The 12,802-nt window shown below is 47.2% G+C and overlaps 1 protein-coding gene across 1 annotated transcript in view; it reads right to left on the minus strand.

The window, feature by feature from the left end:
- Positions 1-12,802, minus strand: part of LOC144945600 (guanine nucleotide-binding protein G(i) subunit alpha-2-like) — a 45,715-nt gene that overhangs the window by 9,345 nt on the left and 23,568 nt on the right. The window contains exons 7-9 of the mRNA XM_078874098.1: positions 9,353-9,482; positions 7,976-8,129; positions 4,591-4,819 (exon numbers count right to left, since the gene is read on the minus strand). Coding sequence (XP_078730224.1) covers positions 4,629-4,819; positions 7,976-8,129; positions 9,353-9,482 — 475 coding nt within the window. The 3' untranslated portion in view covers positions 4,591-4,628. The remainder of the gene's footprint in view (positions 1-4,590; positions 4,820-7,975; positions 8,130-9,352; positions 9,483-12,802) is intronic.

Below are 12,802 nucleotides of genomic sequence, written 5' to 3' on the forward strand. Positions count from 1 at the left end.
ACCCACGACCTCTTTCATACCAGGCAGGGGAGTTAACATCTCGCCACCGTGGCGCTGAGCTCCCTACGCCGTCATCTTTGTACTGAAGTCCTCTTCGAGACTCAACCTGCATGTGCGAGACTCCTTTTTGCGTGTAAGGCTACTGGAGTAAACACAACCGCACAAAATAGACGGAAATTTTTTTTTGTTTACAAAAAATAAACGTTTAAAGGATCGTTTCATGGTCTTGCCCCTGCCTACCCCTCCTCTCTCTCGTCTTACTCTACTCTCCGGCACGTTGTCTCCACTCCTTTTTACAAAGCTGCCCACAGTCTGTATGCACGTACGTTGAACAAGCATGGAAACGGGTAAAGACCGATTTATCAAATAAAGACTCCTCGCTCTGATCTCGAGAGTGGGGAAAAGAAGAGGGGGAGAGAGAGAGAAAAGAGAGATAAGAGAGAGAGGAGAGAGAGACGGCAGGAGTGTATGCAACTGGGGTAAGATGAACAAACCGTCGCTGTATCAACTGAAGGGGAGTGAACCTTCCTAAAGGGAGCCAGCAAGCCCTGCGAGAGGGCCCGAAATGTTCAAGTCTGGGTATGTGTGTATATATGTTGAACTTCTTTCGCACCGCACGTAGCCAACCGTGCTAATCGGAGGGGCTGTAGGTCATTACTTCTCTGGCTTCTGCTCCTGATGTCTGGGATTCTCGTCGACCTTCAACTTCGTCCGGTTGCCACCTCTGCTACTGCCCTTGGTCAAGTCATGACTGAGGACCCCATTTCCTGTCACGTGCATTGAACTGCAAAAAACAATTCCCCTGTGAAGCGCCTGGAGATGCAGTGGCATTTAGATGCTACAACAAGAGGTTTTACCCTTTCTGGCAATAAACACCAGGCGTTAAGATGTTAAACCACCAAACAGAATCTCTTTGTCAAGGAATCCTGTCTGCATTAGCCACGCGTACTTGTGGTGAACGTGCAAATAAAAAAAATGCCGCTGTATGAATGTGAATTGTATTGTATAGAATAGAATATCAACGTAGGTGTCTTATGCACTTGGCTACTGGCCTCTGCATGGGGGCGGTATGCACATCACGAGCTGGTAATTATATCGGCCGCTCCGACTCGGCCGTGACCTGTGGTTTGTGGTGCAGTGACTCCACATGACAACCAAAGTTGCCGAGTCCATCACCGGAGGCATAAAGAGTCGCTACATGTCTGCCGAACAACAAGAACACCGCTTTTAGTGGTTCCGACGACTTTTTTTTTGTCCCGTGGGGTGCTATCGGTGTCATGTCACCCGACACGTTGGAGAACGGCCCACAGGGGCGCATGTCACACCTCTGAAATCCCTTCAAGTGACCGCTGTCCCACACAGTAGAGGACAGCACTGATTGCGCGCTCTGCCACACAGGGTAACCGTTCATCACACGGCATTTTTCATACGGAGCACCGGAATTTCGCCAAATTAAGCGCAAAAACAAATGCATCGTAATGATTTCGTTCGTGCAGTCATTGGTAAACTGGCTGAGACCATAAACTCGCTACACTTGTGAACTACTGTTCGATCACAGGTGGCTGCCTGAATTTTAAACTATGACCTCAGTGGCTGCGAGCTCAGCGCTCTGCTCTCTGTGCCACCCAGCAACCTCCTCGTGCTCAATAGTTGTTGCCCCAAGGGAAAGGTTGGCCCTCTGCCATAGGAATGTTGAATTTCCACAACTGGCTTACGAACGCCTACTGGAGATGACTCAGCAATTGGGAGAAAACGTATGAATCATAGTCCTGCACTATTAAATCACCGCAGACTCTGCCCATGAAACACAGTGCCTATGTGCTAGCCTTGCACTATCTAAACCAGTGGTACTTAACCTTTACTGCAGCCTCGCATCCCTTGGTTCTCAAAAGTAAAAAAAATGTACAATGTTAATAAATACATAGGGTTTGACGAAACAAAGTAGGTTGTACTTACGTGCCCGTGCTTAATTTGTCTTTTCGATTATTTACCTTCTAAAAAATAATCTTGCCATGTCTTGCACTTTTCCAAGCTCTTAAGACAGAAGGATATCTCCCCAATTCTGGCTGTCGCCTGATGGTGCTGGTTGTAATTACCGGCGAAACGTCGTACTCGAATTGTAAATGTTGTGGGCTTACTCTCCAACACACTGGTGTGCTTATCTCGTAACCAATTGGCATGTTTGTGTTTACATGACAAACCTTACTAATTGGCTGTGTCGAGTTGTGGCGGGTTTAACGACGTTTATATTTACGCGATCTAACCCAAAAAAAACCTCTATTATGGAGAACACTGGCCGTGAAAGCCTACTACGTGTTAAACCAAACTGTACCTGCTTTCACAATTCCCAAATACTTGACACCTGCGCTCAGCATTCACGTTGGCCTGGCCTCAGACCGCACCACCACATCCTGACGAGCCACAACTTGCCGCCGCTGCTGCTGCTGCTGCTGAAACCGCCAGCCAAAATTGGACAGATCTCTCAACACTTCCCCGCGGTGTTTCTTTCTGGCGGAATAATAATAATAATCGTGACTGGTTAAGTGCCTCTCAAGAGACTTATGAAATCGGCTCTGCTTGGGATTCTGGACAGTGAGTCAACGAGGTTCGTTGATTACAGTGAACAGGCGTGTAGAGTTACACGGAGTAACCGATTCACATTGATTATGACCATGTGACCTGTACGGTGATTAGTGTGTGCACGAGAGAAGAGATGATTATAATTTTTGGAAATGCCATAAATATTTTATGCTGATGTTATATTTTGACGAAATGGGGCCAACAGCATTTTACAAACCAGACAGCAAAATAAAACCGAGAAATATCACAAAATGAGATGGTAATAAGTATAACCCGTAAAAACAAAGTTTCTCACTATAAATCCTTTATATGCATGGCGGCTAGAGTCCTCTCGTCCTCTGGCTTGAGATGGCTGCCACCTATGGGTCAGATGATTGCATTGCACCATTAAGCAATTGGTAATTAAATATAATATTTTTGTCCTAAAAAGTGTAAAATTTTTGACATTTTTTTTCACGAACATTAATTGTCACGCACAACGAGTCTGTGTGGAAAATGTCAGCTCGATTGGATCACGGGAAGTGGGTTAAAAAACGACCGAAAGATTTGCACGGTCCTAAGCAAGCAAGCGAACTTAATATAAAGGATTTAAAAATGAGAGGAACTGGACAATTTTTCTTGAATCCAGTTGCAAACCCAAATCTTGACAATCCATTTCAAAGAGTGATATTTGTATCATTTGTGACGTCGCATTGGCATAGCCTATCACAAACGTCTTGTTCTGTCTCCCATCGGCCAAAATAAAACATGCCCATTTCAATTGCATAAATAACAAAGTAGCTAATCTAATTTACATTTATAAAGAAAGTGTCTTCACTCGAGGCACATGGAAGGATTTCGTTGGCAGTGGCTGTGCTCAACGGATTGAGGAATGAGTGGCAGCAATAGAAGGGTGCTGAGGGATCACGAAAGGGCAGGGGAGGGATGGGAAGGAGTGGAGGGGCAAGGGGAATAAAGAGGAAAATAATGGGTGATGGAGGACAGATGAGGCTTTAAAAGAAGACTGGAAGGAGGTTAAGGAGGGGGACTGCCTTAATGTACAGGGGCAGTGTTGAGTCTATGCGAAGTGTTGAGTCTATGAGGAATGCTGAGTCTATGGGCAGTGTTGAGTCTATGAGCCGTGCTGAGTCTTTGGGCAGTGTTGAGTCTATAGACAGTGTTGAGTCTATAGACAGTGTTGAGTCTATGGGCAGTGTTGAGCCTATGGGCAGTGTTGAGTCTATGAGCAGTGCTGAGTCTATGGGCAGTGCTGAGTCTACGGTGCAGTGTTGAGTCTATGGGCAATGTTGAGTCTACGGTGCAGTGTTGAGTCTATGGGCAGTGTTGAGTCTATGGGGCAGTGTTAAGTCTATGGGCAGTGTTGAGTCTATAGACAGTGTTGAGTCTATGGGCAGTGTTGAGTCTATGAGCAGTGCTGAGTCTATGGGCAGTGCTGAGTCTACAGTGCAGTGTTGAGTCTATGGGCAATGTTGAGTCTACGGTGCAGTTTTGAGTCTATGGGCAGTGTTGAGTCTATGGGGCAGTGTTGAGTCTATGGGCAGTGTTGAGTCTATAGACAGTGTTGAGTCTATGGGCAGTGTTGAGTCTATGAGCAGTGCTGAGTCAATGGGCAGTGCTAAGTCTATGGTGCAGTGTTGAGTCTATGGGCAATGTTGAGTCTACGGTGCAGTGTTGAGTCTATGGGCAGTGCTGCTCAATGCTCGGGGGAAGATTATTCCAGTGGAGGGGTTCTAGAAGGGAGAAGGACCGAAAGGGGGACTGGGCACAGGAAGAATGAGAGACAGAGAGAGGATTGGGAATGAAGACGACGAGAGGAGGGGACGTAGAATGAGATGAGAAAGGCGAGACGAGGTGGGTCAAAGCAATGGAGAGATTTAAAGACCAAGATCAGCCATATGGCCTTAACAGACTGTTGAGACGCGGAGGGAGAGCGTGGCTGGGAAGAGGCATGGCTGGGAGGGGGCAGGGGGGAGGGGTTGTGGGTGGGAGAGGGGGCTATCATCAGCGTACCTGCCCCGGGGGGAGGGGGGGGGATAGCCGTAGCACCATCACACGAGGCCACAGTCCTTGAGGTTGTTCTTGATGATCACGTCGGTGACGGCGTCGAACACGAACTGCACGTTCTGCGTGTCGGTAGCGCACGTCAGGTGCGTGTACACCTCCTTGCTGTCGCTCCGCCGGTTCAGGTTCTCGAACTGCGCCTGGATGTAGGAGGATGTCTCGTGGAACGAGTTCCCTCCTGCGCGGCAAAACGGTGGGCGCCGGGGGAAATAAATAAGTGATGCGCGCGCCGCAAACACGGCCACAGCGGACAGGGATATTGGTAACGGTGGCGAGGTGACAAAGCATCGGGGTTACCGGCAACAGAGGCACAACCACACACACAATCAACAGGGATATCGGCAACAGTTGTAAGACAAGAACCACCAGGACGACAACAACAAACAACCAATGTAGCTCTAAGTGACTGTGCGTCAACCACAAGTACAACCACCACCAGGACAATCGTCAACCAAAACACAACCACAGGTTTCATGGCCATTCGCGGCCAAAAAATAAATGCAACCACCAAGGAAGGACTTTTAACCACAGCGTAACCACAACTCTCTGGGCTGTTGGTTACCAGGCAATAGAAAGCAGTCACAACCACCAGGGCTCTTCATGTCGGTGATGATTATGTTGGCAATAATAATGACAATGTAACTGAAATCGGTGTTGGTGGTGGTGTTGGTGGCGGTGTTGGTCATGCAGCATCAAGATTAGCCTCTGTGGAGGAGGCTCATGAAGGATGCTGTTGGGCAGTTGGAGGCAGTCGCCGTCCAACAACAACGGAGGGTGGAGGAGAAACGCTCACAACAACGAGCGGAGTGCCGTGAAGATAAAATGCAGCAAGTTGGCACAGTAGGGAGCACAGTTGGTGCATATGCAAGTCATCTCACTCAGTCAACCCATGGCACCTGGGTCTGTCCCGTGATCTGTCAGGCAAGCCTTCGACACTTAACGTGGCTTTGCAGTGCACACCTGGCCTGGCACAAGCGCCGTGGTGACATCACCGCCACTTAGTGGCCAATGGCGTCTGCTGTTATTGTTGGTGTGCATGATACTGACGTTGTGATACTGGCGGAGTCGATCATGTGTATGGAGTAATGTGGATGACATTGATGTCGTAAGTGATGTTGATTGATATTAGCAATAGCAGGAACGTGTGCACAGTGGGCGTTGCCTGCTCCAAATTCACTCTCACTCAAGAGGCAAGGAGCCTCCGGCACGTATAGCAGCCGCAGCTGACAATGAGGGGTACACTGAACTGATGAAACCAGTATACAAATGCCACCTCATCCTTCTGTTACCTAAATTGACTTAAATGCCATCAACATGTAAACACTCATTAATTGGTTGAAAACATCTTGGAATGTAGAGGATCGGAGAGCTTGGGCAACAGTTGGTAATGCCGGCTCATTGCCGGGCTGCTGCCTTCCAGCTTTGCCCGTGGTTCCTCACCGATTTTGAGATTAGCATGAACGAAGAGGATATATAAAACTAAACAATTTTTGTAATCAATATAAGCACAGCTCTATTTAACTGGTAGCTACCACAGGGCTATGTGCAGAGCGTGTAACAGTGGCGATGTGATCTGGACACACACAGCTTGCAAGAATGTTCATGTTTTGCTGTTGGCATCCTCTTTATGTATGCGTTTACACATATATATGTATGCTTCTCCCCTCCCACTGCTCACCTCTTTATTTTAATTTTCATACGTGTACGTCATAAAAAAACTGATGACGTATGCGTATGTCATCGGAATGGGTTAAATGAGCGCATCATCAACCCTTAAAACAATGACACCTTCACAACAGCGCTGTGCGGTGCCAGCCGCCCGGCTCTTTGGGGCCCTTGGGCACCGTGCGCTCGCTCGCTGTCACATGGTACAAATAAATCCCGAGGGAAAATACAATAGGGTGTGTGGTCCGCCTGTACAGGGAAAGGGGGTTGGGGAAAAGAATGTTCCGTGAGGCAGGGAGGAAAGATAGAAGCATGTGCACGGAGTAATTGAAAATGATGAAGGTGCGCAGCAAGCTGGGCTATTGTGTTTGGAACAGGTGAAAGACCAAATCCCTCAAGGTGTCAATCACAATTGAGCGAGTCCAACCCAGCCAGCTTCCTATAAATATGACCCCCCCCATCACACAATAGAGGTGGAGGGTGAATATAGGAAGGCTCGAGCCATAAGCATCCCTGCTCTGGAGCGTTATCCAGCAGTGGAGAAGAGCGGTCCAAGGGAACAGCCAAGTCTAGATTTGAAGCTTTCGTGACTGCAAGGATTCATATTCTTAGGTTGTTTCGGTAAAGTCACGTAGGTAAAAAATTAAAATTAAAATTAATAAAAGTAAAATAAAATAAAAATAAAAATCACGACGTTTCGATTGCAACACAAGCAATCATCATCAGGTATAAATGCAATAGCAACAAAAAATTCTAACCAGAAAAACTATAGACAGACATATAAGCAGACAGATATCACCAAGATACATAGAGAGTAACACAGGTACAGAGAGGGAGATCGTCTCTGTTGAGTGGCCTTAAATAGGCAGAGGGGGCGGGGGCAGAGAGATGGAGGGGGTTAGATAAAAAAATGACTTTACCGAAACAACCTAAGAATAGGAACAGCCAAGCTTGAGCCTGTAAGTAGCAGCTCGGCAGGACTATGGGCTGTGCGGTTAGAGCGTTGATATTAAAATAAATACATTTTTCGTGGTGCGCCAGGATCTGCGTTGACAGTCCCTGTGTGAATTTCAGTGGGGATGGGGAGCAGTGACGGGCAAGGACATTCGGCAGGGGGGGGAGGGGAGAGGAGCCACCCAATGGTGGGAAGGAGCCAGCAGACGCCTGGCTCACTTCCTCTGCTCTGGCGACGGTGTCAGGCCGGTGGTGGCCCATGACGCGCGGGGAGTCGAGCTTCACCTGGAGTCGGGTTGCTTGTGAATGCAGCCCAAAGCGGGTGGTAAACGCCATCTCTAAGGCTAAAAGTGTTTTTATTTACGGGTGTGTGAGTGTTCGGGAACGCGTTGGCTTAGGTGTGAGTATCGGGATAAAGGGGTCATCATGTAACATATTGTGAGTGTGCACCCTTGGTGTGCTAGAGATGCGCTACTGCGTGAGAAATTGGCAGGGTGGCTTGTCTAAAAATTAGACCGACCAACCTACCCTGTTGAATAGCCTCCGTGAATGGCCTCGATTTGCTCTCGCTAGACTCGACCCACAATATACGCGCGAGTGACCTGGCTGACAAAAAAATATAATGGTGACGCCGATTAAAGGCGAGCCTGGCAAGAGACTAAGCGTCGCACTCGCTCAGCGGCCGCGATCGACGGCTTGGGTGCTTGCGCAGTACCCGTGTACTCGGGGAAGCAAGTGGTGATGGGGTTGTTCTTGATCTTCTCCTTGAACAGGTCCTTCTTGTTGAGGAAGAGGATGATGGAGGTGTCCGTGAACCACTTGTTGTTGCAGATGCTGTCGAACAGCTTCATGCTCTCGTGCATGCGGTTCTACGAGGGAATCGTTCACGCAAGCGACACGCACACTGTTTAACACGCAGCATTTCACGACCAATATTATTCATAATAAAGTTATTTTTTGGATTAGATCGCGTAAATATAAAATGTGTCGTTAACGCACCACCACCTGACCCACAGCTCATTCTAAAGGTTTGTAAACAAAACGTGCCAATTAGCGACTACTTCAGCACACCCGTGTGTTAACAATTTGAATACGACGTTTTGCCGGTGACTGCTACGAGCTTCATCAGGCGATTTGCCAGAATTGTAAAGAAGCCTCCCTGTTACCTGTCTTAGAGTAAAAGGTGATGTCATCACTGTGAGCCTATCAGGTGCAAAGACCAGAGGGGGGGGGGGGGTGGGTTAATGTAACCATATCAATTACAATGGATTATGTTAATATGAGAATAAGCAGTACACACTATCCTCTCTCACACGCCAATGTCTTTTATCTGTTTTACATTTTACTTTTATACAGTTTGCGATGAGTGATGTACTCCCGATGGTAAACGCACCGCCCGGCGTTACAGGTGGCGCGTGTTCTTATTTGCGGGCCTCATTGTTGGTGCGGTTTTTAATTCTTTCGCTACAGGGTTTTGGCCGTTTCCTTTTTTTATATATATAAAACACGCGAGGGGCATGGGGGAGATTAAAAAAATGTATGGGGCAATATACAAAAAAAATGTATTAGGCTTGCGTAGGTTTGCTGTAAAGAAAGTTTTTCATTTTCTAAACTCCAGTGCTTGCGACCCACCACCACACTCCAATACAAGGCAACTCCTTCCACACCGCACCCACCCAATGACTGTTATAAACACGTCCCGTGTGAACGCTGTCTGCCTTAATAGAGCCGATTCAAATTAAGACTGAGATATTAATTGCGCGTGCGAGCACACGCGTTCCACGTGACACAGACAGAGTACTCAGTTTTCCTGCCAGACAAATACATACACTCACTAAGGGAGTTGGCCAAACATCCCAATATAGGATCACAGAGCTTGGCCAATTGTTGGCGCCTGTTCTGGCCGCCTTCCCCGCTCGTCTGTGGTTTCCCACGCCCAAACCATTCCCTCCGAGGGTGAACGAAGAACGCATTCCAAACTCTACAATTGCTCAATTATTACTCAGCTCCGCGGACACCTTTGTCATTTCGGTCTCAAGTGACGCCCAGTTCTGTGTGGTGCTGTCGGGGAGGAGGAGGGAGGGGGACCCACCATCTCTTCGTCCTCTGCCAGGACCAAGTCGTAGGCGCTGAGAGCCACGCAGAAGATGATGGCGGTGACGCCCTCGAAGCAGTGGATCCACTTCTTACGCTCGGACCGCTGGCCACCGACGTCAAACATCCTTCACGGCACAGTACAGTGACACACGGCTCAGTAACACGGTTCAATAATAGAACAGTGACACACGGCTTGACACAGCACAGTAAAAGAGTACAGTAACATACGACTCAATAATACACGGCTTGACACACAGCACAACAAGGCACGGAGTGTTAGCGCCTTGACCGGCCTTTGTCTATCTGTAAATCAAGGTCGTAGCCACGGAGTCAACATTGGGAGGACCAAATCTTCCAGTGGGTGTGGGGGTCCCTCCGCAGAAAAAAAAATCTAAATTTGAAAACTAATTTTCTGCTATTTCCTGCCTAAAATATTTTAAAAAATCACTGACACATAGGATGGACTTTGTATTTATTTTTTGCAATGTCTAATAGTGTATTGTATGACATTGCTCAGTTTTTTTACCTTTTCTTGTTTCATTGTATGTAATGGCAGAGATTAAGGATTAATAGAGTACACCCATAACCACAATCCTATAAACAGAAATCTCTTCTATAGCAATATATTGGGGGGGACATTTTGAGCAAATTTGAATATTGGGGAGGATGTGTCTCCCCCAACATATATTATAATTACGGCCTTGCTGTAAATCCATACTATTACCACTCCCCCCCCCCCGACTCATAAATCAACAACGCAAGCTCATTTACACCCACATTCACGAAAAAGCTTTGACAATTATCCTTTGTTTTTTAGGGTTGGAATATTTCTAAAGGTTCGCAGCGTAATGACATGAGGCTTGGGCTTAGTTCTCGTTGCGGACATTACGCTGCGCGTACGTTTAGGAAAGATCCTGTTTTTTTGGACGGCAAACGATGGATCGGCATGCGTACACTGTTCAGCAAAAAAAAAAAAATCCTCTTCCAGATCCAAAGTGAATCGGCCCTCGGTTTGCAATGCATCCCCAAACATGGGCACACGGAGCCAAAACAAGTCACACGGTGCCAATGCTCTTGTGTTTTGGCGCACACAATTAAAACCACCTGTCAATATTGTCTCGAGAATATATTGTAAGGAAAAAAAAAGTGCCAAAGTTGTGAGGGGGAAAAAAAAGCGAGTACACATTTCGACCAAAAGTTGTTACGCGCGGCGAGAATGGTAGGCCGGAGTGCGTGGGCTGTGTGTATTTGTGTGTACATGTTGACAGGCATTATAGTGGTTAAACATTGTGCTATAAACCCAAAGACTTGAGTTGGATACCCCGCTCAAGACCAATAAGTGGCAATATCTGAACCGATCCTGGGCCTTCCCTGGGTCGGCTCAGCCTCAAATGAGTACCTGGTGTGGTGTGTGAACATTGCCACTTGGAAGACAAAGGGCAGCCTGGCGTGGTGTTGGCCATCCACCCCCTCGTGCGCCGTGCCGCCCTTCATAGGTGCTGGCTAACGGCACTTTGTCCCAACCGTCTGTTCAAGCTATATGGGAGATCTTTGTCTTTGTGTACGCATGTGCATGCACATGTGGTCACATATGTATGCTTTTGTGCACTTGCAACGTGCTTGTGCTGTGCACACGTGTGTGTTTGTGCGTGCATCTGTGTGCTTGTGTGCGTGCACATGCGTAGGGAGGAAATGTTACATGAATCGTGGTGGTATTTTGGTCATACTTCACCACGCTGGCTTAGTGTGGTTTGGCTAAGGGGGAAAATGGCACCACCGGTTCTGATATCACCCACCACCGATGTCTGCCGTGGCCGGGAATCGAACTCGGGTCACCAGGTTCAATCGCGCAGCGCGCTAAACCACTGCGCCACCATTTCCACCATTAACCCCTAATCACCTAAATTAAATTTCCCAGTTATCTGACTCAGTTCATTCCTAGACCAAAACAAACCAAAGCGAGCACTTAAAATGCTGCATCGACGTTATCGCAGGCAGCACAAAGGAAGCAAAATGAATGGTGCCAACGAAATAATCAGTTCAAGTGCTGATCCAATCTTAACAGCTGCCCGATGACAGTTAATGTCTCATCCATCCCGAGAGATCAAATTACAACATCTCTCGTCGTATATCTGTGGGTTTATATGCCAATGGATATGTGTGGTAGCATGTGGCGCACATGCATTCTCCAGGGTTACTGTGGGTGGTGAGGTCAGGTGACCCAGAAGAATAATACAATTATTAGAGCACAGTGCCGGCACGGCTCATATGCTGGGCTTTTCAACATATGTTTTAGCCACCTGTTATTATTATCATTGGCGAGATGTTAACTACCTCGCCTGGTATATAGGAGGTCGGAGGTACTATTCCGACCCTGATACCTGTATATTTGGAGTTTGCATGTTCTCCCCGTGGTCACGTGGATTTTTCTACGGGTCCTCCGGTTTTTCACTCTACATTTAGAATCAACATCACACGTTTACAGTATTTGGCTGCGATCAATTTCCACATAAGCCACTTAGTTGAGCTATCGTTTGTGGCCAGGTCAGTTCTTTAAAAGAGCTATAGTGTCCAGTGGGTCTTACCTAATAAAATAAAAAAAGTATATAGTTTTTATAGAGTCTCAAGACACATTTACAGGAGGGTCCTGCTAAGTTAAGGGAGGGAGGGGGGGGTGACGGTGCTATGTGCAATCCCTGTTTGAGTAATTTGCAGATGTTTTTGTTGAGCAATGGGGATTTTTTGGCCAATACCAGATATGTTGTACTTTTTTTTAGCTATGGGAGGAAACTCTAGAAATCAGGAGGGGGGAAACCCCATTCGGAACAGGGCTAGGACATATGAACTCCATAGAGAAAGAGGCACCCAAGTGGGGAATTTAACTCGGGACCTTTTTGCTGTGAGGCACAAGTGTTTCCACTGCGCAACCCCTGCTGTCCAAAACCTGTCGATTATGGTGGTCTCAGCTCACCCTCCAACAATGCTTGCTCATAAAAAAACATCGGATTGATTTGGCTTAATTTCTGTTATTCAGCACTGTTAATTAAACGTTTCCATCTGATTTTCAACATTCTTTACGTGGCCTTCAGCAAGAATCCCTGCAGAAGCTGTCATTTACTATATATGTGGCACTTAACCAGCAATGGTTCAAGCAGGCCTAACTCTGCTGGTGAGACACTGGCTGTCAAAATCGGTCAGGACTTTACTTCCATTGAACCAATGCTGCTGATAATGAGATGCACTTGCAGAGGGGCCGTGCGGTTCAATGGGCTGTGCAAACGATACATTCCGTTATTATACGGAGAGGAAAATATGAGAGGGGGGCTTATTTATTTTGGAAATGGCACATTAAAAAACAGGTGCGCCTCTAGTTTACCCGAAACTGAAGTGACTCGAGAAGTAGTTCTGTGACGTTAACTTGCGCAGCCGTTCCCTGTAACGCGAG

This window comes from Lampetra fluviatilis, chromosome 38 (assembly GCF_964198595.1).
Source record: "Lampetra fluviatilis chromosome 38, kcLamFluv1.1, whole genome shotgun sequence".
Taxonomy (NCBI): Eukaryota; Metazoa; Chordata; class Hyperoartia; order Petromyzontiformes; family Petromyzontidae; genus Lampetra; species Lampetra fluviatilis.